Here is a 25,477-nt window from a genome sequence, read left to right on the forward strand (position 1 = left end):
GAGAGAGTTTGCTATGAAGAGCCAAAGCAAAGTGAATAGTTTGCCCTTTTTTACTGTACCTGGAGCCATGCATCACAATCCAGGTCAAACAAAAGAGGAACTTGTAATATTGTGCACCGTTTCATGACTGACCTGAGCCTGGATCGTTCCAGAGACTCCTACAGCTTCATTAGTGGTTAATGATTTTTGCAAAGACATTTGGTGGGGCATGCTGTAAAATAACCAGCAATAGCTTTGCTCCAGGAAAATGATTCCACCAGTGCAGAGTTGTTCATAAGTGTTGTGAGTCTTCTAACATCTGCAAGGTCAAACACTCTTCTGAGGGTTTTTAGTGACAATGGGTTGGTATCACCAGTTTCTCTCCTTTCAGACTGATGTTGTCTAAATGTAATTCTTGTTAGAACAACTCAGGCTCTCTGACATCTGAACAATGGAACATGCATTTAGTTGTAGCCCTCATGCCGCCTCCACATTTATCGACAAGGTTTCTGTGACAGCTTTAAGAAAGGAAGAGCACATTGCATATGTAAAAGAAGAGTGCTCTGTACTCATTATGGGCTTCGTAATCGAGCTGCCAACCCAAAACATTTCTGTTATCCACTGTGTAGCTGTGATATCTTTTGTGTGATAGAAATTTGCCAAGAAGTTCATTTCGGGTCATGGTCAAAGAGGTCACTGCTTATGCTAAGTATGATATTCTTCAGAGCTTTTTAAAAGGACACTGTAGAAGCTCTGCAGCAGAGGATGCTGATCATGGTTCATGGGTGCCTGTGAGGACACGTAATGCCATGCGGTTGCCTGCCTTTCTCCAGAAGCATCAATGTAATCTGATTCAAGGACTTTCTCAGATGAGTGGAGTGGCTTTTGTAAATGTAACCACCTTTCCTCATCATCAAGCTGGAGTAAGCACTCTGACACGTAGTCATGGTGTGTCTATCCACTGCTGCAGCAAGCAGAGCCAAATGCACCAACTTGAGTTTGGACTGCTCCCTCATCAGAAAAGCTCCGATTTTTTGAAGTGGCAGTGGCGGGGTTTGGATGTTTGGGGTTTTTTTTGAGGAACAGAGGAGAGATTTGACAATCTTCAACATCAGCAGGATAATCTAACTGAAGTATGATTTCAGCAATGGCTGAATATTGAGCCTATAGGCTTAGAAGCCTCCCATAAAGGACATAACTTTATCTTGTCCTTGTGATTTTGTGCTTTGATTCAACTAACTAATGATTTATTATGACCTGGAGGGTAATAAAAAATACTATGCTGAAGCTTTTATTGTTTCATTTTGGTACGCATTAAATTTTGCTACTATCTTTTACTGGTGTTTCTAACTTCCACCTTCTGTGTAAGTTTAGATTAATAACCTGCGTATGAAAACTCGGGAAGGCTGCAGGCACGATGCGTGCGTGTTCAGCACTGGTTGCGCTGCTCTAGCCCATTTCTCTGGTTAAGACACTTGTTGCTAATGGGCTTTACTACATCCCATATTATATTTTCACAAGCAATTTGCTTGTGAAAAAAAGAAACTCGGTGAACATGGAGAAGCTGTATTTTCTCCACCTCCTTGCTTGAAGACATTGCTGCTGTGACATGTGCTGGATCCAGTCAGCATGGCTTAGGAAGCTCCCAAAAGGGTATTTTAGGTAAGTTGTAATTGTCACATCCAGCTTTTCCAGAACAAAACCAACTTGACTCTTGCAGCCCCAAACATCTCCATCAGGAATGGGTAAATCAGACTGGTTTCCAGCCTGGATTCACTTGCTCCCTGTCTTTTCATACCGTGTAGACACTTTATGTTTACCTGTGAGGCTGGAATGTGGTCTAGGCTGGGGACTTGGAAAGCCTGTGATAGTTGTGGTATTGCTAAATTACTTCGCAATGCTCCGGTTTCTCCCTCTGTCAGATGGATATAGTTGTTCCTCCCCAGGTTCTCTCCCAGACAGAGAGATTTCGTTGAAAGTGACCCAGTGAGTCCACGCAGAGGTGTTAACAGTCCCCAGATTTCCAGCTGCTACTTCTTCTACCCTGATGGCTAAAGAGCCCAGCAAACATGCAAGACAACTGCCAGATTTCAGGTCAAATTACGTCTGCAGATTTGTCTTCCTTTTATATCCTATTTTAACACTGCTTGTGTAAATCAACAAAACTGGAGATGAAGACAGTAATTATTACCGTTATGAACATTATTCTTTTTACTTATTTGTAGTGCAGCACTAAGAGTCCTGCTGTGTTGGGCATGATACAGCAGCACAAGTGCCAGTCCTGCCCCAAACTCCCCAGAATCTGGTGTTTCTTTTGTTTCCAGTGTTTTAGGGTAGGATTAAATGTTTTGTATCTATCTTCCTGTGCCTCTGCATTACACTGTATAAAAAGGAAGGCAATAATTTTTGAGCCGCTCCTGCTGGGGAATTTTTTGCCTGCTCTAAAATTGCAGGCTCAGAGGGACGCAGGCATTCGCGTAGTCAACGTGACATTGACCCCGAGGTAGAAAACAGCTCTGTCTCAAGCGCTGCCCTTATCTGCTCTTCTGTTAGCTGGTTATCTGGAGTCTGCACCTTGCAACCTCAGGTGTATTGTCATCAATCATCTGCTATTTTCTTTTGCGTACTGGTTCCTCTGCCCTTCCTTTGTTAATAACCCAGTTTGCCTATATCCATAAAAATATCTGATTGTGATACCATTTATCCAAAGCACCGTGCATCAATCATGTACTTATAAACGAGATAAACAAGGTCTCCTGGGAAATATGCCGCAAGAAATATATAGGATAAATAACTATATCAAATGTATGTCACTGTGTAAGAGGGGAAAATCCATTCATTAAAACCAGGGTAGAACTGCAGTGTTTTATTGTACCCTCTAAGCTTTTAGTTTAAGTAAGAAACGTACATTTTTGTTGCTTATCTCATCTAGCACAACTCTCATGCTGGCCACTTCAGCATGAGATATATTAGCTTCTTTGACTGGCATTGTAAATGTGTAATTGCTCATAATCTGTTTTTTTCCAGACCTTACAGGCAGCTTCTTCCTTTCTTTTGGCTTCAGCTTCGTTGCTCATGAGTTTCAGCCATGCGGGTGTCTGAGCCCTGGATGTGGCAGGGGACTGGAGTGGGAGGAGGGGAGCTGCTACCGAGCTCCCTTTGGCATCTGAAGGAAACCCTTGCGTTTGTACTTCATTGCCCTGGGGTGCAAGGTGAACAATGAGCTCTGCCCCACACATATCCTCGCTTTCATCTCTATACTCCAACACCACAGTGTTCAAAGTGGAGAATGAACAACTGCAGGCAAATCCCAGCTTTTGGCTCTTATTTATGTGTTCATGGTGGTATTTCATATGCAGTTTCTCTAATCACTTGGATTTCTTCTTCTTTTTTTGTGGTTCTCCAGCCTGTGATCTGTCATTCTAGAAATGGCTCTAAGAGCTGAGGATGCAGGTTGCCTTCCTGCAGGCCCCATCCCTTCCCAGCTTCCAAGGCATCCGATCTTTCTGTTCATTAATTTCTTCCTTCTGGTTACAAAAGAAGCATACTTGGCTTTCTAACTAAGGTGACTTTATACTCATTTACTTGCAGGCATTTTCCTGAGTCATGAACGGTTGGTGTAAAGGTGAGAATCGCCTATGAGCCAAACAAGTCCTTGGTGTAAGAGCACTGTCTCATGTTTCTACATAACCTGCCAGCCGAATGCCAAACAGTATTGATAAAACCATTGATGGGAAAACTTGTTTTGATTTTACATTTGACATTCCTCTGGGATATCTAAATCATAGCGATACATGGGTGCTTCATGTTGCTGCATTTTCCCAACATAGAAGACATCAGATTCAAGCCTATGGAAGCAAATTCATCTCTGGGTGAATACCCCCTTTACCTGGAAAAACAAAGTTGGCAAAAAGGCCACAGCTTTACCACTCATCACAGGGATTTTTCACAGAACAATTACATCTCAGTGTTCGAGACAACATGGTTTGTTGTTTTCATATACAAAAACAGCCTCTATTTTCATTTTCAAGCAAGAGAGAAAGTGGTGAAAAAATGGTCCTTTGGCAAACATGTACACAAAAGAATATATAGGGCCAGATCTTCAGGTAGCATAAATCAGCTGCAGCGAAGGAGCGGCACTGATTTACATCAGCTAAGTGTCAAGACTCTCAATCACCACTGACACGCTGTTGAAAAACAAGCATTTCCAAGAATCAGAGCTATAGCTGAGCAATTTCTTTCACTAAACCATGATTCCTTTCTACTCCCTCTTTCCATTCAAATGTATATAAAAGTGCTTCTTTGTGCTTTGAGGTTTTGTTGCTGTTGTTGCTTTTCATAATGCCCGATTCCTTCTCAGGGCTTTTTTTTTTTTTTTTTTTCTTCTTTCCTTGCAATGAAAAGCACCGTAAAATGAAGTGCCATTTGCCTTCCGTCCACCCCAGGTTTTTGTGGCAGTTCATTAAGAAGAGGGAGCTGTGAGCTTTCACTGTGGTCTCTGGACACAGTTCAATACTGTGTGTATTCTTGTGCTGAGATTTACATCTTACATTCCAAAAAGCCCCTTAAATCAAGCAGCCCGTTAGCATCTTCTCCGGCTCTGGGTGCCTGGGAGATAAAACGCCTGTGTGCTAATAGTCAATTCATCACTGATCTTAAAGAGGAGTAGCCTTCACTTGTGTGTGAACATCCTCTGCTGAGTGGTTGTGTTCGAGCCTCTCTATTATTTTGTTTATTTATTTAAGAGTCTTCATCAGTTTGGGTTCACATTTCGCAATGATGCTTAGGCATCTTTAGGCTTAAGCATCCTTCCATCCAGAGCAGCATATGGCTTTGCTGCAAATGCAGCCCTGGCCAATATGCTGGACTTAAAAAATCTGACAGCACCAACTTATAAAAGTTTCATGTTACATATGTCAATACCAACTGCATAAAAATGCAAGGATCATGAGCTTCTAATGTGTTTTCGAAAGGCAAATATAAAAATTTCTGCGAGTCAAGCTTACTTACGTAAACACTTCTAGTAAATTTATTTCACGACGTGTTATAGCCCCACTGTCACCCAGCAGCAAAGCCACCCGTGTGGATTCTCCACCGTCTCCTGTATCGCAGCAATACCGCTGTGGACTGGTGGGTCTCCCATTACATGTCGTGGTGCGAGGGTGAGGGGGCAGGGAGGCATGTGTTCAATCAACCGGAGCAATTGGTCTGGTTTTATACAGAGAATCCAGAATGTCTCCATACATACAGAAATGCAATACTTGACAATTATTTCTCCCCAGCGTAATTCTGTTGCAGGATTTATATCCCAGCACAGACTCCAAACTGCTCTCGACCACATACCTGTGGGGAGCGATGCTGTCCTGTGGGTTTTCAGCAGGCTTTTATCTGCAGGTCCCTCCCCATGCAGGGCTCCCCACCACCCTGCGGGGCCGGGTTGTTGCACTGCCGGCTGCGCCGCACTGTGCCCGACTGGCAGGGAGCCCAGTGTGACCAGCAGCTCCAGCGCCCATTCGTCTCACCACCTGTAAACGCATTAAAAAAAAAAGGGTCAGCAGGGGAAAGGGTAGTCAGGTCTGAAGTGCTGCATATGGCTCGACTGCAGAGGCATACTTTGGGTGGGAGCAGGGGAGGAAGATTGAGCTGAATGCCACCACCAGTCTGTGATTTCAGCTCTGGCTCTAATGTTTGCTGCGACCGGGACTCCCTGGTCCATCCCAGCCATGCCCAGCACACAGATGGCTGTTGAGATCAAGGCACTTAGAAGCCAGTGGAGATGAAGCAGCATCACCTTCTTCAGACACCAATAGTTGTTCCTTTTTCTCCTCCACTTGTTTGAAAGGCTGCAGCTTGGCTTTCCTTTCCCAAAGGGCAGCTGACAGCTCTCTCTGCACTAACTTTCTCACCTCCAGCCAAGGCAGAGGAACAAAAGTCTCCTAATGTCGTGGAGGTGTTCTGAAAAGTCTGCCCGTCCATTTGGAGATGGGTCATTTCAAGGCTTTTTCATTACAGTACAGACTGAGTTGTCAGGAGCGTTCGATACTATGGATTATGGTGGTGCTCCTGAATGATGGGAATGCTTGATGGCTGTCATTTACTGTCGTTTTTTATTTACTCAACTGGCCTTCATGCCTGGCTTGGGCACTTTATTAATCCAGACAGCACAAATGGATGTGTGTGCTCACTCTTAGTGCTGGCTGGAAAGCTGAGTTTCCTGTCTGCTGGAACATCGTTCTTTAAAAAACTGGGTTTGGTCTTGAATGAGTTTTGAAACTAAAAATTTGCTTCATTTCCCATGAGCTGGAAGTGTGTGTGTCCCTGCTATTGCTAAAAGCAGGGAGCATAGGGGCTGGCCAGTTTGGTGGGCTGCTTTGGGGCCAGGTCCTGAGCTTTCCATGCTCCTCATCTAAGGTAGATTCCTTGGATTTGGAGACAACTCAAAGAACCTGAAATTTTTTTAAAGCCCACTTTTGAGTCACTGAAGCAATGCTTTTGAGCTCAGCTTCGTAAACCGCCTACCCAGCTCTGCTCTTACTCCTTATCTCATCACAGCTTTGCTTTTCCGATGGTGAGACCCTAATTATGAGCACACGGTTGAAGGCCCGGAGCTCTGCCTGGTGGAACTGCCCTGAAGATGGATTTTTCTGCCAGCTTCAAGTGCTGAGATTTGGATTTTTTTGTCATCACAAATCAGGACAAAATTAAAGAGCATGTTCCAAGGTTGGCTTTTTTGCCACCCATTTAGTTTTTTAGGATAGTATATAAAGTAATAAAGAAAACATAAGTAAAGCCTATTACTTTGGAAAAACACATTTTTGTCCCCCCAAATAGATACTTCCCTCTAGTTAAAATGTTTCCTATGGGGGGGGCGGGCAGGATGTAGAAATCTGGCAATATGGTAATTTTTTACTAACACAGCACTTTTGGCAGCACATTGCTTGAGCACCACTTCCCAGTCGCTTAGCCTGACCCTTTCAGCCTCCCTTCCCTCCCTGCCTGTCGGGGTTTGGACTCTCGCCCTTGTAGCAGGCGTCCATAGGGGGATGCTGCGAGTGCTCCAGAGAATCGCCGTCCCGAGGATGTGACGTGCCAGTCAGTGAGGACCAGACGACAGTCTCATTTCCAGTAACAAGCTGCATCCTTAGAGCACCGCAGGCAGGCGGAGCCCACCTCTTAGCTGTCAATATGGGCAGCTGGGCTTTGCCTGTGTGCTGCTGCTGCTGCACCCCAGCTCAGCTTTTTGCAACATATCAGTAAGTCTGCAGCTATTAAACACATCCTCATTTCCACTAATTTATTTATAATAATCACCTGAGCTGTTAATTTCAGTCTCTTGCAGGGCTGCTTAGGATAGTGTAGCAACACAAGCAATACAGAAGTGAGGGCTTGATTGATGCATGAGTGCGAACAGCTGTTGGTTGACCACGTGGAGGGGAAAACCCTGTCCCTTTGCTGCCTTTCACCCTCCCCTGCTACAGGTGCACGCTGGGGTCTTACCTCGGCGCTTAGTCTGCTCGCAGGCAGGGCCTCCATAACCTGGTCGACACTGGCAGAAACACGCATCTCCCACCAAAATGGGTTCACCGTTGTTCTGGCACGGTCCGCAGCGGCAGGCGTTGAACTCCAACAAGTAATCGTCCAAAGCCCGTTTCAGGTTTTGCCGTTTGGTTTCCATGTCAGGAAGGTTGCTTCTGCGGAGAATTTCATGGATGGGCTGCAGCTGCATAGGATGGAGATGAATAGCGTGGAAACAATTTCAGCTGGGCATCAACTGAGATACTACTACGCTGCAGTGAGAGAACTGTGACATTGCTGGATAAACTCAGGGCTCAGAAAAAAATCATTTGTCTTCCTTGACAGCTCCATGTACATCATGCAAATGCGTTACCACAACTGATGGGCTCCAGTGAGAAACCACTGTTCCAAAACCCTCCTCATCTTAAAGGTTTGTGTGGGATTGGTTTTTCTAGACATGCATTGGAGTTTCAGTCTGGATTCAAATGATAAATTAAAACACCCCAGTAAGCCCATTTTTTTGACTGATTTCTTAGTGCTATCACAATCTCAGAGATTCTTGCATGCTTTTTACCTTTTTGAACCAAAATGTTTTGGTAAGAGCTTTGGACAGTGGGTGTCATCAACACTTAATGCCAACCTACCACTAATGGTGACCAGATTGTGAACCATCCAGAAAATGTGGAGCATGGAGAATTTTACCTACCTACATTTTGCCCTGTGAAGCAGCAAAATAATATTGTGCCATCTACAGCTTTAAGAATATAACATGCTCATACTATTTCCAGTAGCAAAATCCAGTTCCTATATACCGTTCAGCAAAAATAGCCCAGTGTGGGCAACTGTAATTATAACTCACCTTCTCCATTGAACCTGTTTTATAAAAATGGTTGGATGTGCTGAAGGGCTGCAGGCTCATTTGCAGGTGGTAGCATTCAACCTCCTGAAATGCTCTGAGTGGCTCATTGGGGTGTTTTAGGTATTAAACTATGTTTAGAAAACGGTTCTCTGAAAAATCTCAGCCCTTCAGTCTTCACCAGTAACAAAAATCATTAAACATTAAAGCTAAATGCCCAAGGCTGCTCTGAGGACACATATTTATATTTGTCCATCCACACATCTGTGCAAATGCTGCATGTCCTGGCTGGCAATCAGTGGAAACAGGTCCCAGAGAAGAGCTGGACATCGTGTCGTTGCACAAGGCACAGTGAGAGCGATTCATGGGGAGGATCAGCTGGGCTTTGGGAAGAGCTCTTAGGCAAATTTGCACAAGCCTGTTTAACAAACGAGAGGGAGCTGCAGATAAGAGCTGTTGAAGTGGACATGAGCACTTATCAGCAGCTTCGGTTGCACAGTGACTGCTGAGCTCCGGAGCAGCCAACAGACAGGTCAGTGCATGGTTTACTGGAAAATTGCAATAAATTTTGCCCAGAATTGATGGAAACTTGTGCAGAAAGGTGAATAACCTGCAGCATGCATTCAGCTGGAACTGAAAGTGCTTCTACTTTATCAGGGCTTTCTGCTGCCAGGGTGCTGCCCAGGAAGGTTTGCAGATTCCCTCTTGCCCTGCCAATAACGCAGACAGTGTCTGACTCCACCTTCCCTTCTCCCACCCTCTGTCAGAGCCAGGAGCAGGTGTGCTTTCAAATGAAGATGAGAGGGATGGAAGTGGCAGTGTGTCCTTGCCATGACCAAGGTCCTTCCCTCATACCCCACAGCTGCACTCCTGGAGCAGACCAGTGATCGTAGCATCTCAGGGTAGATGAGGTACTCCTGACCACAGCTGAGGAGTGCGCCCGCCTCCTCAGGCCTCTGTGGTCTCTGGCCCTGGATTCTCTCTTTCCTTTCCATCCCCTCCACTTGCACCCATCACCTCCCCATCTCTGAAGCCCTGTAGGATGCTTCAGTGATCTTTCCATTGTATGAGGCATCCAATAAAATGAAGGGAAGAGGAGAACTTGGCTGATTTTTATGGCCACGGACCCTCTTTGTGGAGCTTGGAGAGGGACAGGACACACCTGACAAAGCAGCCAGGAGGCCCCTGCTCTAAAAACTCCTGGAAGCACCCATGGCAATAACCACCATGGTCTGCAGAGGTTAGGCATAGCCACTGCGCCTCCGAGGCAGGTGAAAAGCAGGGGGGTCTATGCAGAGCCTTTGCTGAGGGGGGCAAGACTCCTTCCCAGCCTCCCGCAAGTCCGCTGCTCATACAGGAGGGTGGACAGCATTGGGGAGAATAATAGGGATGAATGCAACCACAGAGAGCCATTCATCGGGAAGCTGTTCGGGGACACATCAAAAACTTAACTCGGCACTAATCCAGCATTAAGCTCCTTGTCCGTCTCCCTGCGGATGCAGTCGGTGGGAGATGTACTCCCCATTGTGAAATGAATAAGAGGTTACCAGATCAGTGGCCCATTACATTTAATCTTGTTCTGTGATGGGATCACAATAAAAATACGAAATGATCTGCTCGACTACACTTTCATTCCTTATAGCGGCAGAGTTTCTTCAACTGAAGAAAAGCCTTACCTCAAAATCAATAACAGCAGGATTGTATTTTAATGACCTTCCCCAGTGACGATACATATTGCCATCCCAACTGTTTAAGAGCCCTCCGCTGTAACTTGTATCTCCCCCTCTAATCCGGGGAATAATATCTTCCACAACTGCACTGTTGCTCTCACCATCTGAAAAGTTGAATTACACCCATATTATTTAGTGACCATTTCCACACATACACTAAAAACTGCTTAAAGGAGGTGAGATCAGTTGTGCAAGGGGCTATCAGTGAGCGGCACTGATGCTGCCTCCTGCAATCGATGGGAGCTTGATACCCCCCACTCGTGGGGCGAGCCCTGCCATGTTATCACAAGGCAGTCAGTGATGAGTTGAGCATCACAAATGCTCTAAACTGATAAGACCTGAAGAGCCTGCATGCCTTCAGCCTTTGTTTCTAGTTAACACGGGGGCAGTAGATCATGCTGTCTATAGCTGGTTAAGTGATTTACAAATCTCGTTGAGTACTTTTTATAGTCAGTTTTGACTTCTTTAATAGTTGCCATGTTGCCCTTGTCATCCATGCCCAGTCTGTCGTGGCTATAGAGACTGCAGGCATCCAGCCACCCCACTGCCTCTATTTACCCAGGTTTCTAATCCAGGTATTGCTACCTTAATTCCTGCTGTTTCAAGAGCAATCAGTACTCCTGGAGACTTGGACCCAAAGTTGCTTTGGGAATGGCACCAGAGCTCCCTTCTTCCTACCCTTGTGTGACCCTACTTGAATCTCCATGCCCAAGTGACCAAAAGAAGTGACGCAAGATGCCTTAACAGACATCTGCCCTGCTATCATACCAGTTTTCAGAAATCCTTTCTTTGCACAGGTAGAGGATAACACAGATGCTTCCAAATGCAGTTTACTGTTGCTGACTGTAAGGCCAATTGACTGGCCAATACAGGCACTTATCTCTTCGGTGCTGATATCTGCAAAACAGAAAGTAAACCAGTAAAATCAGTGACTCATTCTGAGTGGAAGGATGTTCATTTTCCTACTTGTTCTTTTTCTATCAATGCAGAAAATATTCAGTTATTTGCATGGCCTGTTTTTCAAAGTCAAGAGCTATTCCAGGCAGAGAACGGCCTTTAGTCTTACAGTGGAAAAGGCAATATTTTATTGGGGTATATTGGGCTTATCACATAACAGGTGAAAAGGGAAATGTCCTTACTGTAAAATTCTTCCCTTAGAAAGTATTAGAAGAAATTAAAAATCTTTACACAAGGCTTCAGGCATGTATTTCCTTGTTTGGTCTATTTATTTAAAAATAAAACTTTTTTTTTTACAGGCTGACTCATAACTAGGGTAAAGCTGGGAACAGCAGCTGATATCAATAGATCCTTGCTAATTTTCCTAAAATGAGGATCTGACTCATGTTTTAGTCGCTTAAGTAGCATCTTAAGTAGCAACTTGCAAAAGGTCTGGCTGCTGAGAGCTGCCAGAGCCTTACTGCCTGCTGCTGGGCTCCTGCTACCAGCACCGCCACATACATCATGAAAATATGTAACTGGAGACCCATGAAGCGACTGCAGAGGGGAGAAGGGAACTAATGAGGTGGTTTCACCAAGGTAAGCAATGTGCATATTTCATACAGGCTGGTTTTATGTACACACTTCAGTGTACTGCAAATGTAAGGCCATCTTCTGTAATAGTTAAAAAAAAAAATCCATTGATTTCAATAATACAGGTATTGTAAGTAATAGGTAACTTTTATATTGCTCTTTTTGTCAGAGGACCTTAAAGTGTTTTACAAAGCAGCCCAGCGATCAATACCCTGGTATTGAAAGGGAGGCACAGAGGTCAGCGGGATTTGTGCATTGTGGCTTAATGGTCTAAAGATTGAACCTCCAGCTGAGCCTCAACCCAGAGTGCTGTCTGCTGAACTGCCTCACCCCAGCACTGGGGAGCAATGTCTTGTCTTGCTCGTGTTTAAAGTACTGGTAAAATGCCCATAGCTCTGGTTTTGCTCCCTTCTGCATACCCTGGAGGAGAGGTTAGCTGGAGCCGCGCGGGGCATGTATCTTATCTGCTTATTGGCTTGGTGGGTCCCAACTGGCGGAGATGATCAGCATCCCAAGAAAGGGGCTACAAGTCCTGTATTCCAACTGGTGAGAGCTAAAGCATGCTCAAGACTTCAAGGGGAATTACATCCCATTGCAAAACTGGGCCCTTGAGAAAGATTAAATGTGTAGCACTCAATTACTTGTACTAAACTGTTCAACAGTTGTAAACACAGTGGGTAAAGTTCATTCACCCAAAGCAACATGAGTGATTGCTTATCTTGGTGTTGGAGTGCCATAAAATTTAACTTGAGGAACACCCTGATTAATTGATTCACCATGGTTCCCGTTGAGTAATTATATTCAGTGAGGGTCTGTCAATACAATTCGCTATTGGTTGCAGCAAGATCAGATCTTGATAAATGAAAAGTGGTTATCAATGCAAAAGGGTGGTCATAGAAAATATTGGCACTTGAGGGGGGAGCTCTGATAGTTTTTTTATATGATATAATTTGTGATAGTTAAATGTGCTCGAGTGATAAGATTTACTGCTTCATTTTGAATTAATCAGAATATATGAAGACTCTTTCTAATTTACTCTGTGCATAATGTTTCTCCCATAAATGTTCTTGTAATGTGTGAACACATTATACTGTTTTCTGCTAAATAATAGAACCATAACAATCTATTTTAAAAACAAGTAATGAAAAATATTGATGGCAGAGCAACAAGGAACCTCATTCTGACATATGTATTTATTTCACTCATGACTACATCCATACAAGCCCTTGCAGCCTGAAAGCTAAAAATGGGTCTGGCAGCAAAACTGCAGTCCTAAGCTCTGCACCGGTGAGTTGTGGTCTACTCCCGGGCATGTAAACCCAGAAGGTGACTTCATTTTCAAAATTCAGGTTTCCTAGATGCTTAAAGTCCAGCTAATGCCTATGCCTAGCTAGATGCTCAGCGACTGCCCAAGCTGTCTCTCATTTAGGGAGGACACAGCCTAGAGATCTCTTTCCTGGGCGTGTGCTTTAGTCACTGGTCTATAAAAAAGGAGTGTTTTCTCTTCCAGGGCATTTAACACGTAGCCTCGTGGGCTAGGTGAGCTCTCAGGATGCAGTGGTTGATCTAAAGCAGGTGCCTTGCTGCTCAGCCCTGTCGGGACTCAGCAGTACATCTCCAGGCATCTGCAGAGCTTCAAACTCATCTTTTGAAGCTCTAATTTTAAGACTTGAGCACTTATATCCTGATCCTGACCATTCCTCAGGGGAGGTAGATAATCCTCTTGCAAACACAGCCTTCAAGCATGGCTGTGATCACCATTAGAAAAATCAGGGGTTTTTACTAAATGCTTGTAGACAGTGGCCTATCAGCCACTGCAGGTGGGTCCTTCTGGGTCTACGTCGTGTGACATAGAGCACTGCTGACTTGGTAAATGTGAACTTTCTAGCAGAGTCTGGGTTAGATGAAAATTACAGAAGTGTGCTACAATGGAATGAAAATTACATCTCTACTGGGGAACATTTTTGTCTTTTGCTGAACTTCAACATCCTTCTTTCCTAAAATAGGGCATCTTGTAGCAGTAAATCTCCTCCTTATATACACAGCAAGCACAAGATAAAGCAAAATAATAGCCTCCCTCTACATGCTCTTGATTCATTCTTCCTCTGAAATTGGCAATCTGCTTCCTGAAGACTTGCTTGCCAAGATCTTGTTCACTTCAATATCATTCACTCTTCAAAGTGGATAAATGATTTGAAGAGGCATCATATTTCCAAACATTAGTAGTTCAGGAACTTGATGAAAATTCTCTCAGTTGGTAATTTCTTGTGGAAAAAATGGCATGGTTAACACTCAGTGTGGAGTGCATAGTTATTCTAGTGCTGATGGTACCAAACCATTTCAGACCAGAGGCAGAATTTGGGGCAGAACCATGGACATTAATGGAGTTAATGGAATTACAGCAATTTGCACCAACTGCAGAAATTTGCACCTGTTGTCCAAGGTCACAATTTTCTTTTGCATAAATGTCCAGCCTGGAGTTACCAAGGCAGCGTTACCCTCAGCAGAGTGGAGTGATGGTCCTTAGGGGAAGTGGGATCTATGGCATTGTCAACACCTTTGCAAAAGTTGACAATCCAGTTAGTGTACTAAAGTACCATATTATTGTTCTGCATCTTATGTTTTTGATTAGGAAAAATGTTATGCTTTGGCTCACCAGCAATGGTTATTCTTGCAGACTAGACATCTGCAGTGGATATTTTATGTAACTGAGATTTAGAGGTATGGCTTTCCAGCCTCATACACTCTAATTTGTTGAGAACCAGAGCTAACAGAGGTCTGTTAGTCTTCAGATATGACACTAACCAGAGTAAAGTGGCAGAGGTATTGCCAAGTACAATACATTATTTCCATTTACAGAAAATTGAAACCCTCACTATTAGGAGGCTAAAACATGAGTGGGCTATCTTTCCTTACTCTGGATGAGTTTGCAATCCTTGAGCGTTCATGAGAATGGCCAGAACAAAGACTATAAGAAATAGGAGAAGTTTAGAGAAGGCTAGCAAGCGACACTGGGAGATGATGGTTCTGGGGAGCAGCCAGAGCCAGATGAATTACTTCAGTGGACTGGACCCACCCCATGGTCTCCAGGTTGGAAATGCTTGGTTTAGAGCAGAAAGTTGTGAACAGAGAATAACTTGTGGTTTTCTAACCTTTTCTTCTCATTTCCTCCTTGTTAATGACGAGGATGTACTCAAAGACACCTCCCATAGTGCCGGATGTCATGAAATGAGTGCCATAGTCGTTGATGAATTTGGCATACATGCCATAGTTGTAGGTGTCCGGAAGCTCCCGCAGGGAGAGCAGCACGTCTTCATCCAAAACAACGTTGTCCCTCCTCATCTTGAAACGGGCTGTCTGCACCTTCGTCACACCTCTAATGAACCCAACCTCCTGCGGGTAAAGAGAAGAGGAGCTGCCACTCAACATTCAGTAAAAAAAAAAAAGCCATTTCTAATTCTTGGGTTTGCAGAGGAAAGCCTGAATCTGTGACTGTCAGTGGATGTTAAAGGCATGACAACCAGCCCTGGTTTAAATGAAATCAGTGGTAATTCTTTTACGGGGGGTGTCTGTTTCTCGTGTGGCTACATGAGGTGGAGGGCAGAGCCATGGGTTTGAATGCTATGTGGTTTTTTTATTGATGTGAGAATATGATCAGAATTGGGCTCCACATGATTCCCCTCCATCCTCCATTTCTGCTATTTCTTTTTTCTGCCTTCTTTGCTATGCTATTTTTTCCCTTTTGCTTTTTTCACATCCTCAACCAGTGATACAAGACAAGGGCTCATGGCAAGCGCTGCCCAGCCTGGCAGTGGGGGGATACCCCAGCCAGGAAGGTGCTGACGAGGGGAGGATTTTCTGGACATACCACCAGATCCACGACTCCTCTTCTAGATTGGCCATTGCACTGGACAAGGCTCCAGTGCAACCAGAACAGCCCTTTAAATGATTCCTCTAATAATTGATCATTGTTTAGCTGCAAACATTGTGTGAGTCTAGACAAGGGCACAGTAAATACTATAATGGTGCCAATTTCCAACAGCTTTTAAGGGCATTTCAACTCGGAACACCATCAAAGTAATTCTTCTTTATTGTTTTCTGTCAGCAGCCATGAGAGAAGTGGAGATGGGGCATGGTAAATGTGGGAAATACCAGCATTCATGTTATTAGATTGGAAAGGGGTCATCACAGCTAGTCCCTGATGTAAACTCACTGTGAGGAACACACCCTATTATTGGGTACTCTTTTCTGAGTGTGGTATTTTAACCTCCTGTAAATAGTAGCATATTTCCCCATCATAAGGCAACTTGTATTAAGTTGAACAACATACATTTGCTACCAGAGATCATTCCCTGAAGACAACTGTTTTGATCAACATCTTGATATTTCCTCCTCCCTCATCATCATTTTAAGCATTTTTCTATTTATGTGCTTGATGTAGCCATGGAACAGGGTGGGATGAGATGACATGTGTTGTGGTACTTTGTAATTCAATTTTATTCCCACTCCCTGTTTGCTAAAATGTAATAAGAACAACAAACAGGATTACTAATGATCATACATTTGCAATTACATGAACAAATTAAGGTACAATTACTATGTGTTAAAAAATACAATTGAGAGAATAAACTGACATAAGTTACAGCCAGACCATGAGATGCACAGATCACATGATTGGAGCATAAACATAATTGATTTATTTTTTTTTTTTTACCTTTGCAGTGTATTGCGTGAAATTCTTCAGGGATCCTTTGCCACCTGATAAAGTCAAGCCCAAGTCTAACTGGAAAACTGACTGTCCGGGCCCAATTCCAATGGTAAAGCCTTTTGTTCTGGATTTATCCCTTTTAAGGGCATCAAGCAGATCCTTTGAATCATCATAAAACTCAAAAGTGAATCCAGAATCAGCATGAGCCTAAAGTGAAATGAGCAGACATTAATTTTTCAGGTAGTTCCCTTCCTTTTTAATCTCTATTTCTTTAAGGACCTGATGGTGCCTCTGTTGAAGCCCACAATGCTCCTGACAGCACCGACACTGATTTCAGTGAATGTGGAATAAAGAATTTAGTCATGTGCCATTTCATTTTGAAATATGTGAGAAATGTGGATAAAGCCATACATTTTCCTTCATCCATCTCCAGGCAGGGGAAAGGTTTGTGTTTAGCCACTCAAAGCAGTACCATTACAGGCAGAGCTGGTAATGGTGCCTATTAAGCTAGCTTGACATTTCCCATTATAAACCCCTCCTTCCAGTTCCTTACAGCTCTGCCAAATCCTAATGATTTGGAGTGAATTTTTTCTCTCCAGCCTGCTTGTGGATTAATTTATTTAGGAAAAAAAATTCAACAGTGGTGATCCAGCCACTTGCGATGGCAATGCTAGAAAACAAACATTGTTTTGCCTGTGTTTTAAAGTGACCTTTTCCTTGACAGCTCTCCTTTGCTAGCATGTGGAATTGAGCAGCCTTGCTGAGTCTGGGCTGTGCCATTTGCTGTCTCTAGAAAAAGCCGGCTAAATTACCAACACTGAAAAAAACCATCTCACATCGTCATCAGTGGCTTCCTAGACCCCGACAGGCAGAAGCTCCTAAGTCAAGATGCATATGGGGCATGGTGAAGCATCCCTCAATACCTGACTGTGGTGCATATGTCCTTCCAATGCTAGCAGCAGATAAAGGGGAGAAGAAAATGTGGCCCGTGTGGTGGGTCTGTCTGGGTTCAAACTGGGGACTAAGGGGCACAGGGAAGTCTGCTTGCTGGGAAGACATGAAACGCACTTGCATTGAGCCTGTGGCTGTAATATTCCCCTGGACTAATGTGTTTTCATTCATTCACATCAAAAAGCATGATAAATGTTTAACAGTGTGGCCAAGGCACCCACTTACGACATGGGAGACCCAGGTTGAATCCCTGTTCTACTTAGTTCAGTCTCCAACATCAGATGTGACCCCCCAGAGTACAGGCGTTGTGATACATGGTGAGGCTTTCAGGATCTTTGTCTCACTCAGAATTTGGATTTATGTCCCTTGTAGCCATGTCATAGACTTAAAATGCTTTCAAAGATTGAACCAGTAGCATTCTTCCCATTTTACACATGGCCAACTTCATCCCTAGAGAGGCAAGTAGCTTGCAAAAGCTCTACAGCTCATTAATAGCAGAATTTAGAGAAAACCCATTTCTCTTGGATCTGACTAGGCTAGAGTAAGCAGTGGGGATGCCTGGGTGATAAAGCATGTTAGTTCCTTGATGTGCCATAAAACAGCATTTATATCATCGATTGCCTGTTGTCTTGGGGACAGCTGGAGAAAAGTACCTTGAAAGACAACCTATAATGAATGATAAAATGTACATGATATCTTTATAGGAAGTTTGGCTTTTAGCTGGGAAAACATTGCTAAATTTGACCACCCGACGTACTTACTAGGAATTGGTATATATGAAAGTTGTAAGGTTTGCGGAAATACTTCTCGTCGTCTCCGTAGTACAGATGTTCACATGCAGCATCATACTTCAGCTCCCGCCACTCTCCATTGTAGACATACTCACAGTGGCCTCCAAAAAAATTACGATCATATACATACTGGCTCTCTTCCTGTGTTAGGATATTGTATCTTGGAAAGAAATAGCATTCAGAAAGTTATCCATAGCTCCTGTTTTATTTCTGCAACAGTCTCTGTCGCTGTTTCTGTTCTCCTGACACTACAAGTTACCTATCTGTCTCTGACTTTGAATTTGGATAGCACCTAAAATATAAGGTTTGGGTCTGTTCTCCTTGCTATGTCCTTCCCAAAGCTAACAGGAGACAAACAGCCAGGACACCATTTTATTTCCAAGACATTGGTTTGGACTCATGCTAGAGATGGAAGAAATCAGTTAAATTGTTCAGTGTATCCTGGCGAGTAGTTATGAAAGTCCCAAAGTCCTGGAATTCCTCCAGGCTCCCCGTGAGTCTCTCACAGCCTAATGCATCTCACTGTCACAAAGTGTTTTCTGGCATTCCCTGTAATTGTTTTCTATCTTTATTTCATCTCTTTCCTTTTAATAATGGTCCCATTTCTCAGGGGAGTTAGCACTCTCCCTGGACTTGCAGTCTGTTTGCGCTTTGCCAAGTCTCTCGCTTGTTATTTCCTTTTGCTTCTTTCTTCCTGCTCTCCAGCCATCACAGCTGCTGCCCCCTGAAATCCTGCCTGTTACTTGATATTCTCTGTAATTCCATAGCCCCAAATGAAAGCATTATTCAAACTCGACAGCAGCATTGCTCCTCACAACAGGGAATTGTCTTCAAGATTAAGATAGTAAATGCTATTGCTTTTGTGTGTTCTGCAGGAGAAACACATCAGAGAGCAGTATTAAATGGGGTACTCAATGAAAATTAATATATGTCTTGAAAAACTTTTAAAGGACTCTCCCAGGCCTTGGGCCAGAGAGACATTTCTCTCATGGACTCCAGAGAGCACTGGACTGAGCTGATGGGAAAGTTATCTGATGGGTGACTACATTCTCATACTGTAGCCCATGTTCTCCACTGGAAACTAAGAAGTATCTTGGTTAAAACACAAGATTTAAAACAAAAATGTCACAACAGACAATTTGCTTTTAAACTTGTTCTGCATTCCTCTTTTCCGTGTATTACCTAACCAAAATTTGAAACTGAATACAGTAAAACTTTTTCATGGATAGGTGTATTTACCCTGCATATTCATGTGGAGCTCAGGCTCTCTGCTTTGAATCTCTGCTCTGAAGTCCTAAATCCTGGAGTTAAATCTTCTCCTTAAGGATGAAAGCCACCAGGATGCTCCATCTCCAAAGTCTACTGTTTCCTTTAATATATCGCTTTTATCAACCAGAGAAAGTTGTAAGAGAACTGGACTCGGAGAACTGGGATGTATTTTTACATGAGTATACAAAGGACACTCACAAGTACAGAGTGGCTGAGAGAGACCAAGGTCAGATAGTAAATTTGAGGCAGAATTTGAAATAAAACTGGGATGAACCCTCCTGCCTCCCTCATTGCTACCCACAGTCGTGTGGGACAGTAGCTCTCTTTTGGGTTTTGTACAGCACCCTATCAATTCATGGAGCACTGCTATTACTAAGGAAGAGCAGTATAAAAAACTTAATCTTGTTTTGATTGTGAGAGTAGCAGCTATTGATTAATTACTCACCCTTGAGCTGCTTTTTCAGACCCTGGGATTGGAAACAGATGTTCACAAGGGCTTTCAATATCTTCATCCTCACAGTTATCCTCATCAGACCCATCTCTGCAGTCTGGCTCTCCGTTGCACACAAGATGCCGTTTAATACAGCGACCTAAAGTGCACAGGTACAGATGATCGCTTATCTGCCCTTCAGAAAACCTTTTTGGCAACTTGCACTGGTTGTGTTGTTTTCCACCCCTATCTCAGGGGCCACATGAAATCATGCTGGGTGTTAAACACACTGCTTTTCCTTTGGGAGTTTGCCTTTCCCAGCTCCTTGAGGGGGAGGTTTTCCTTTGCAACCTGGAGGGAGCATAGCTTGGAGTCCAAGCCAGCCGGTCCCTTGGGCTCCCATGGGATGGGAATCAAGTCGAGGTCACCTCACTGGCCTGATTTTATTATCTAGAATCATGCTTTTGGAAGGGAGCTACAGGAAGCAATAGCTTCTCTGCTTGGCTTAGGGAAGTCAGCTCTGTCTGGTCAAAGTGCAGTTTTTCCTCTTCCCATTGTAGGAGGTATTTGGGAAGTTTATTGCAATAATTACAGCTCAAGAGTGGATGCTTGTAGGAAGGGCAACTTGAAAGTGCTTTTGCTTCTGGGAGTGAGGAGAAAGCCTTGACATGATATTCATGGCAGGAATCAATGCACTTGCGTCAACAGAGCGGTGATGGCCTGCTCCAGATGATGAGCTGGTCACAGAGCTGGTGTGCATTTCTAAATTTCAATAGGATTTTCATTAAATGCTCAAAATGGGAGTTTGAGTCATTTGTGTAAAACCAAAAATCTGTCAAGGCTAGTCAAACTTTCAGAGAACAGCCGTATTATATCCCAATCCTCAGAGCTGGGGATGGCTAAAAATAAATAAATCACCCCAACAGATTGCTAGTTGGATTCATGATTGAACTATGTCTTTTGCAGGGGGAGAAAGTGGTGTGTTGTGGGAGTGGTGATGCCCATGGAGGGGAGCGTGAGCATGTAGCACAGCAGTTGGAGCAGAATATTTCTACTCTCTTTGTTCCACTGAAAAATTAACCTTTTCCATGTCACACAGCCTTCTTTTCTATCCAAATCTAAGCATAATATGAATGGATTTCTGTCCAAGTGGGGAAAAAACCAAACATGGGGAAATTTCCTGCTTGCTCTTGCACTGCTTCACCATCCTGCTGGCTGGGCTGAATGCATTTTGGCAAAGCTCTGCCCATGGCAGGGGACTGAAATCACCCCAGGTCTGTCCAGCCAGGACTGAAACCTCCTTAGCAGGAGTTTGTGCCCAGTTCACTCACCTGTTTCCTTGCATTGAAAGTCCTTCCCGCAGCTGGGGGGTCCAGTGCACGTTGTCTCAGCACGGCAAGCTTCCTCGCCCCAGAGGTGCCCCGTGCATCGCCTCCCTGTGAACCCTGCCGGCTGCACCAGCCGCCGGTACCGGTGCTGAACCACACGAGAGAAAAACACCACCAACACCTAACGTGTATCCCTCAGAGACATCACCTCCATAGGCTATAAAGCAATTAAAACTATCACTTTTATCTATATTGTTATTTTTCTGTGTAGTCCACAGACTTTGCGCATGATAAATGGAGAAGGAAAGACAGCAGACAGGTGGGAGCTCAGGAGATTTGCTTGAAGTTCATACAAGTGAATTTGGAGGGGGTTGGAATGACTGTTTTTAAAAATATCTTCCCTATTTTATACTTTAGAAAAAATATGGAATCTTTCCAGTTACCCATGCTTTGTCCTGGAATGTAGCAGGCTCAGATGGACACAGACACTAATTATAACACTGATCCTGCAACATTTCTGACAGATTATTAATGAGAATTGCTGCTCTTTAAACTAGAAAGAAAAAAAAAAGAAAAGGAAAGAGAGAAGAGCCAAATCAGTTACTGATTATAAGCACAGGAACAAAAAGTGCAGGCATATAAACTCAGTAGAAAGCAAAATTATGTCAGGTATTTGAAAATAAATTTTTGAATTATGAAGACATATGTGAAATGATATAAAAAAATTAAGAACAGGAGCTGATGAATGAAGACTGCTTTTAATTTCTTTTCCTTGGAATATTTGCATTAAGAATCAGGGGATACTTAATTAAATCTGAGATAGAAAAAGAAGAAAGTCTTGGGCAAATATTCTGGCCTGATTCTTCCACCATTTCCCTTGATTTTGCATTTTGCTGTTCTGCTGCCTTAAATGAATTTATTCCCCAGTTTACACCAGGATAAGTAAGAGCCTCTCTAGTAGAGGAGCATCTCCATCATATTTGGATGAGTTTACTGGATGCTTCAGAATGATGAATACGTATAATATATATAATTAATGTGTGTACATCCTCATCACAGACACATCTGAAGATAAATGAATACATTACAGTACAGTCTTACTTTTTTCTCTTGGCAAGGAAAGCAATCAGTCCATTCTGACCACTGGCTCAGCTGACAGTCGACAGGAGCTGGAGAATTAACATCTCTGCTGCTTCTTCTAAGGAGGGGAAGAGATAGCGGTCTAAGGTCTTTGAAGTTGTGTTTTAAGGAGGGCTGGAGGCTAGCAGGGAGAAAATGATCTGTGTGTGTGTTTTTCCACCAGGAACCTGTTTTGTACGAAATGGGAAGCATCCCTTAGCAGGGGGGGCTGTACTACCCGAGATGCCCTGTCCAAGTATTCACCATCAGAATTGGTCAGGGGCAGCAGGTGCAGGATCCGAGGATTTTGTCGGGTTTCCTGCTCTCCCAAGAGATCCCAGTCCCTTTCAATAGGTAGATTGCAATAAAATATAAGTACATCATATATACAAGACCAAACACACTGAGTAAACAGAAAGAATGTCGAGAAGAGACAGGTTTCAAGGAAAGGCTTCTTTTTTGGCTTTCTTCTAAGAACTACATCACAAACTCCGGGAGTAGTGATGTTTATCACCTTGGGCCTGCTCTGAAATCTATTGATTTAACTTTTTTTACACCATTGTGAACTCATGGTCAGTATTTTTCCCGACAAGTATGAAATCAGGGTCTGATACCCGTGGGCTTTGTGGTGGGAATGGCCACACCAACAGTGCTGAGAAGGTAAGGTACAAAGCCACGTTGACTATGAGAATTTGTTGGTTGACTATTTCTAAAAGGAAATACATAAATTTTGAGCAGAGGAAAATAACTAAAGGAAGAGTATAAAAGTGGAAAATGGCAAGGGTACTGTATCGCAATGGCCCTTGGATCAGACTCTCTGCACATACACTGAATATCACTATTCAATAGCAAGAAAATACTTCTCTTGCCTCCCAGCCTAGTTGTTATGATCTCTATTTCTGTCCCTACTCCTACAATCTTTATTTGTATAATGAGTTTCTTTGTCTTCAGGAGCAATCTGTGGTGTGCTAATGCAACTCTGTGTTTGCCACAGCCTTCAAAACATTTTGAGGGGTTATTCTGAGCCAAAACATTATTATTATTATTTTGGTGATTAACTAATGAGCAGTCTGTTTTACTTATGAGACTGCGGTCCAAAGAGAAATATTGACAATTAGCAGAGGTACGGAGCACACTGGGGATTCATCAGAGGCTGTAGAAGAGAGACTACTAAATGAAAGCCACAACAGCTCAGCAAGGGAGCCTGTGGATGCAGATCAGCGTGTGAGATAAAAAGCCACCGTGTCTCCAGGAAAACAACAGGAGCCTGCAGACAAACACGGAGCTGGAGAACATGCATGTATTGATGCCTTTTCGCTCTGACAGGAGGATCTGTGGGCTGTATCCTTCAGCACTTCACAAAGTACTTAATTGGCTCACCTTCGATTGGATTTTACATTTACCTCTTCATTATTCTGCCTTGTTTGATAAGTTCATCAAACATCAAAAATCTCATCTTTGTTCATTTTCAAAAGGGATTATCGGAATAAGCCTTCATAATTAAGTGTATCACTACCACATTTTTTTTTCCTTTCCTCCTTCTCCTTGTCTCCACGTTCCAATTATCACTGATACCTTTTTTGATCCGTCTAAATCATATTTGCCTTTAGAAAAAGACTGAAATTAATAGCTGTAGAAAAAAAATCCAACCATTTTCCTATCATGACACTATAGCTTTAGAAAAAGGTAACTTGTTTATTGCCTTCCTTCAAAGCCTAAATGACACTTGTATAGGTTAATAATATTGTTCAGAGGAAAAAAAATAGAGGTATGAGGATCTGGCTTGGATTGAAAATTGGGTTATAAACATGCACTTGTTAACTTCACATTGTCAAATGCAAAATAATTATAACGAAAAAGAATATGAAAACTATTCGCTTGTAAATCATTCTGTAGAGGGAATTCATTCCAAGTGCCCAAAACCAGTATGGTAATTTTGGCAAGGAAGTTTAAGAAGGCTTAATAGTCATCTCTGGAAGAAAAACCATTGTGCAAACAGTTCATATAAGAAGGAATTATGATGCCTAGCTTGGGCTTTGGACAACTGCCAATATTTTTTTTTTTCTGGTAGCTGTTTACAGAGAGCACAGTGTGCACATGCCTCAAGTCAGGACAAAATTGATGGGCTGACTGACTTGCCCATAATTTCTATATGTAAAGTTGGGGGGGGAACAGGCTTACCTCTGGGAAGGCAATGCCTCAAGCTCCCTGCGTGCTGTAGCCGTGGCCTGACGTGCCGTTAAAGCCAGCGAGCATATAGAGAGAATCAGAGGAGAAATCTGACACAGACTCCACCGCATTGTTTTTCCATATGTAAATGTTTGCTATAGATTAGCTGCAAACCAAAGCTTTAGGCTTCAGGATGCCGTGGGGCAAGCACTGCTAGAAGCACGGAGCCCACCAGACTCCAAAATGCTGAGGTAAATCATTGACAACAGCACAGATCAAATCACAAAGAATCAGGACGCATCCCAGAGGCCTTTGCCCTTTTGGAAACAAATTCCCAGTTTTCTGGCAAGGGAATATATTAAACTGTGCAACTGTTTCCACATTAAAGTCAATCAAGTCCTGTTGCAGCAGTATGTTTCTTGTCCAGCCTGCACCCTCCTTTTAATTTGAAGGAGGAGGAAACTCATTTTATTTCCCACAGTGACTTAACTGCAATTTTGGTGCACCTGGTCGCTGACCAGGGAAAAGCCTCCCAGTACAGCAAACTGAAGATTATAAAATTCTGTTATGAGGAACATGTGCCTTCCAGATACATCAAGGAAATGTCAATTCAGCTTCTTCCCATTGCTATCCACCTAAGATAGTGTCCCATCTCCAAAGCTGATGTGAGTTAGCACCTGGCTTTTGGATGGCCCTACACAGTCACCACAACATGAGAATCTAAATCTTTGTTTTCTGAAGTGATTTGGGATGAGGAAGATACCCCCTAAATCTGAAATTGTGTCCATCCCATATGCTGTGCAAACTCTTCTGTTAGTGGTAGCTCTAATGCTTTTCACTGATTGGGATCTTAACACAGAAGATGTGCACAAGTATAAGAAAGCGATACCATCCAAAGCAAGAACACCATGGGTTATTTACTACTAAGATAATAGTCACAATATTTAGTTTTCATATGTTGGAAGAAAGAAAAAATGGCCATTGGAAAGACACTTGGTCATGCTATAGCCCAAGTTGCCCCATACCTGTTTCCTCAAGCTTGCACATAGTCTGCAAAATTCCCCTGAGGGTTCCTGGGCAGGCACAAAAACACACAAGGAAT

The 25,477-nt window shown here is 43.2% G+C and overlaps 1 protein-coding gene and 1 long non-coding RNA gene across 3 annotated transcripts; one reads left to right on the forward strand and one right to left on the reverse strand.

The window, feature by feature from the left end:
* Positions 1 to 3,766: 3,766 nt before the first annotated feature.
* Positions 3,767 to 24,603, reverse strand: C8A (complement C8 alpha chain). 2 transcript variants are annotated; one of them, XM_087731409.1, is made up of 12 exons: positions 24,388 to 24,603; positions 22,189 to 22,285; positions 21,091 to 21,235; positions 19,775 to 19,919; positions 18,031 to 18,220; positions 16,325 to 16,525; positions 14,763 to 15,003; positions 10,849 to 10,977; positions 10,027 to 10,184; positions 7,477 to 7,699; positions 5,323 to 5,504; positions 3,767 to 3,868 (listed from the first exon to the last, which is right to left on the reverse strand). In XM_087731409.1, the coding sequence occupies exons 1-11, from the start codon at positions 24,504 to 24,506 to the stop codon at positions 5,353 to 5,355; spliced, it is 1,800 nt and encodes a 599-aa protein (XP_087587535.1). In that variant the 5' UTR covers positions 24,507 to 24,603; the 3' UTR covers positions 3,767 to 3,868; positions 5,323 to 5,352. The 2 variants fall into 2 exon arrangements, with proteins under 2 accessions (XP_087587535.1, XP_009459512.1); XM_009461237.2 differs by lacking the exon at positions 3,767 to 3,868 and having other exon boundaries at positions 5,031 to 5,504.
* Positions 11,479 to 17,710, forward strand: LOC148052089 (uncharacterized). Its single transcript, XR_015698722.1, has 3 exons — positions 11,479 to 11,616; positions 16,333 to 16,427; positions 17,043 to 17,710. It is a non-coding gene; the product is annotated as an uncharacterized LOC148052089 (long non-coding RNA).
* Positions 24,604 to 25,477: the final 874 nt, after the last annotated feature.

The sequence above is a fragment of the Nipponia nippon genome, unplaced genomic scaffold (genome assembly GCF_047370975.1).
Source record: "Nipponia nippon isolate SJK-2023a ecotype South Korea unplaced genomic scaffold, ASM4737097v1 scaffold_5, whole genome shotgun sequence".
Classification (NCBI taxonomy): domain Eukaryota; kingdom Metazoa; phylum Chordata; class Aves; order Pelecaniformes; family Threskiornithidae; genus Nipponia; species Nipponia nippon.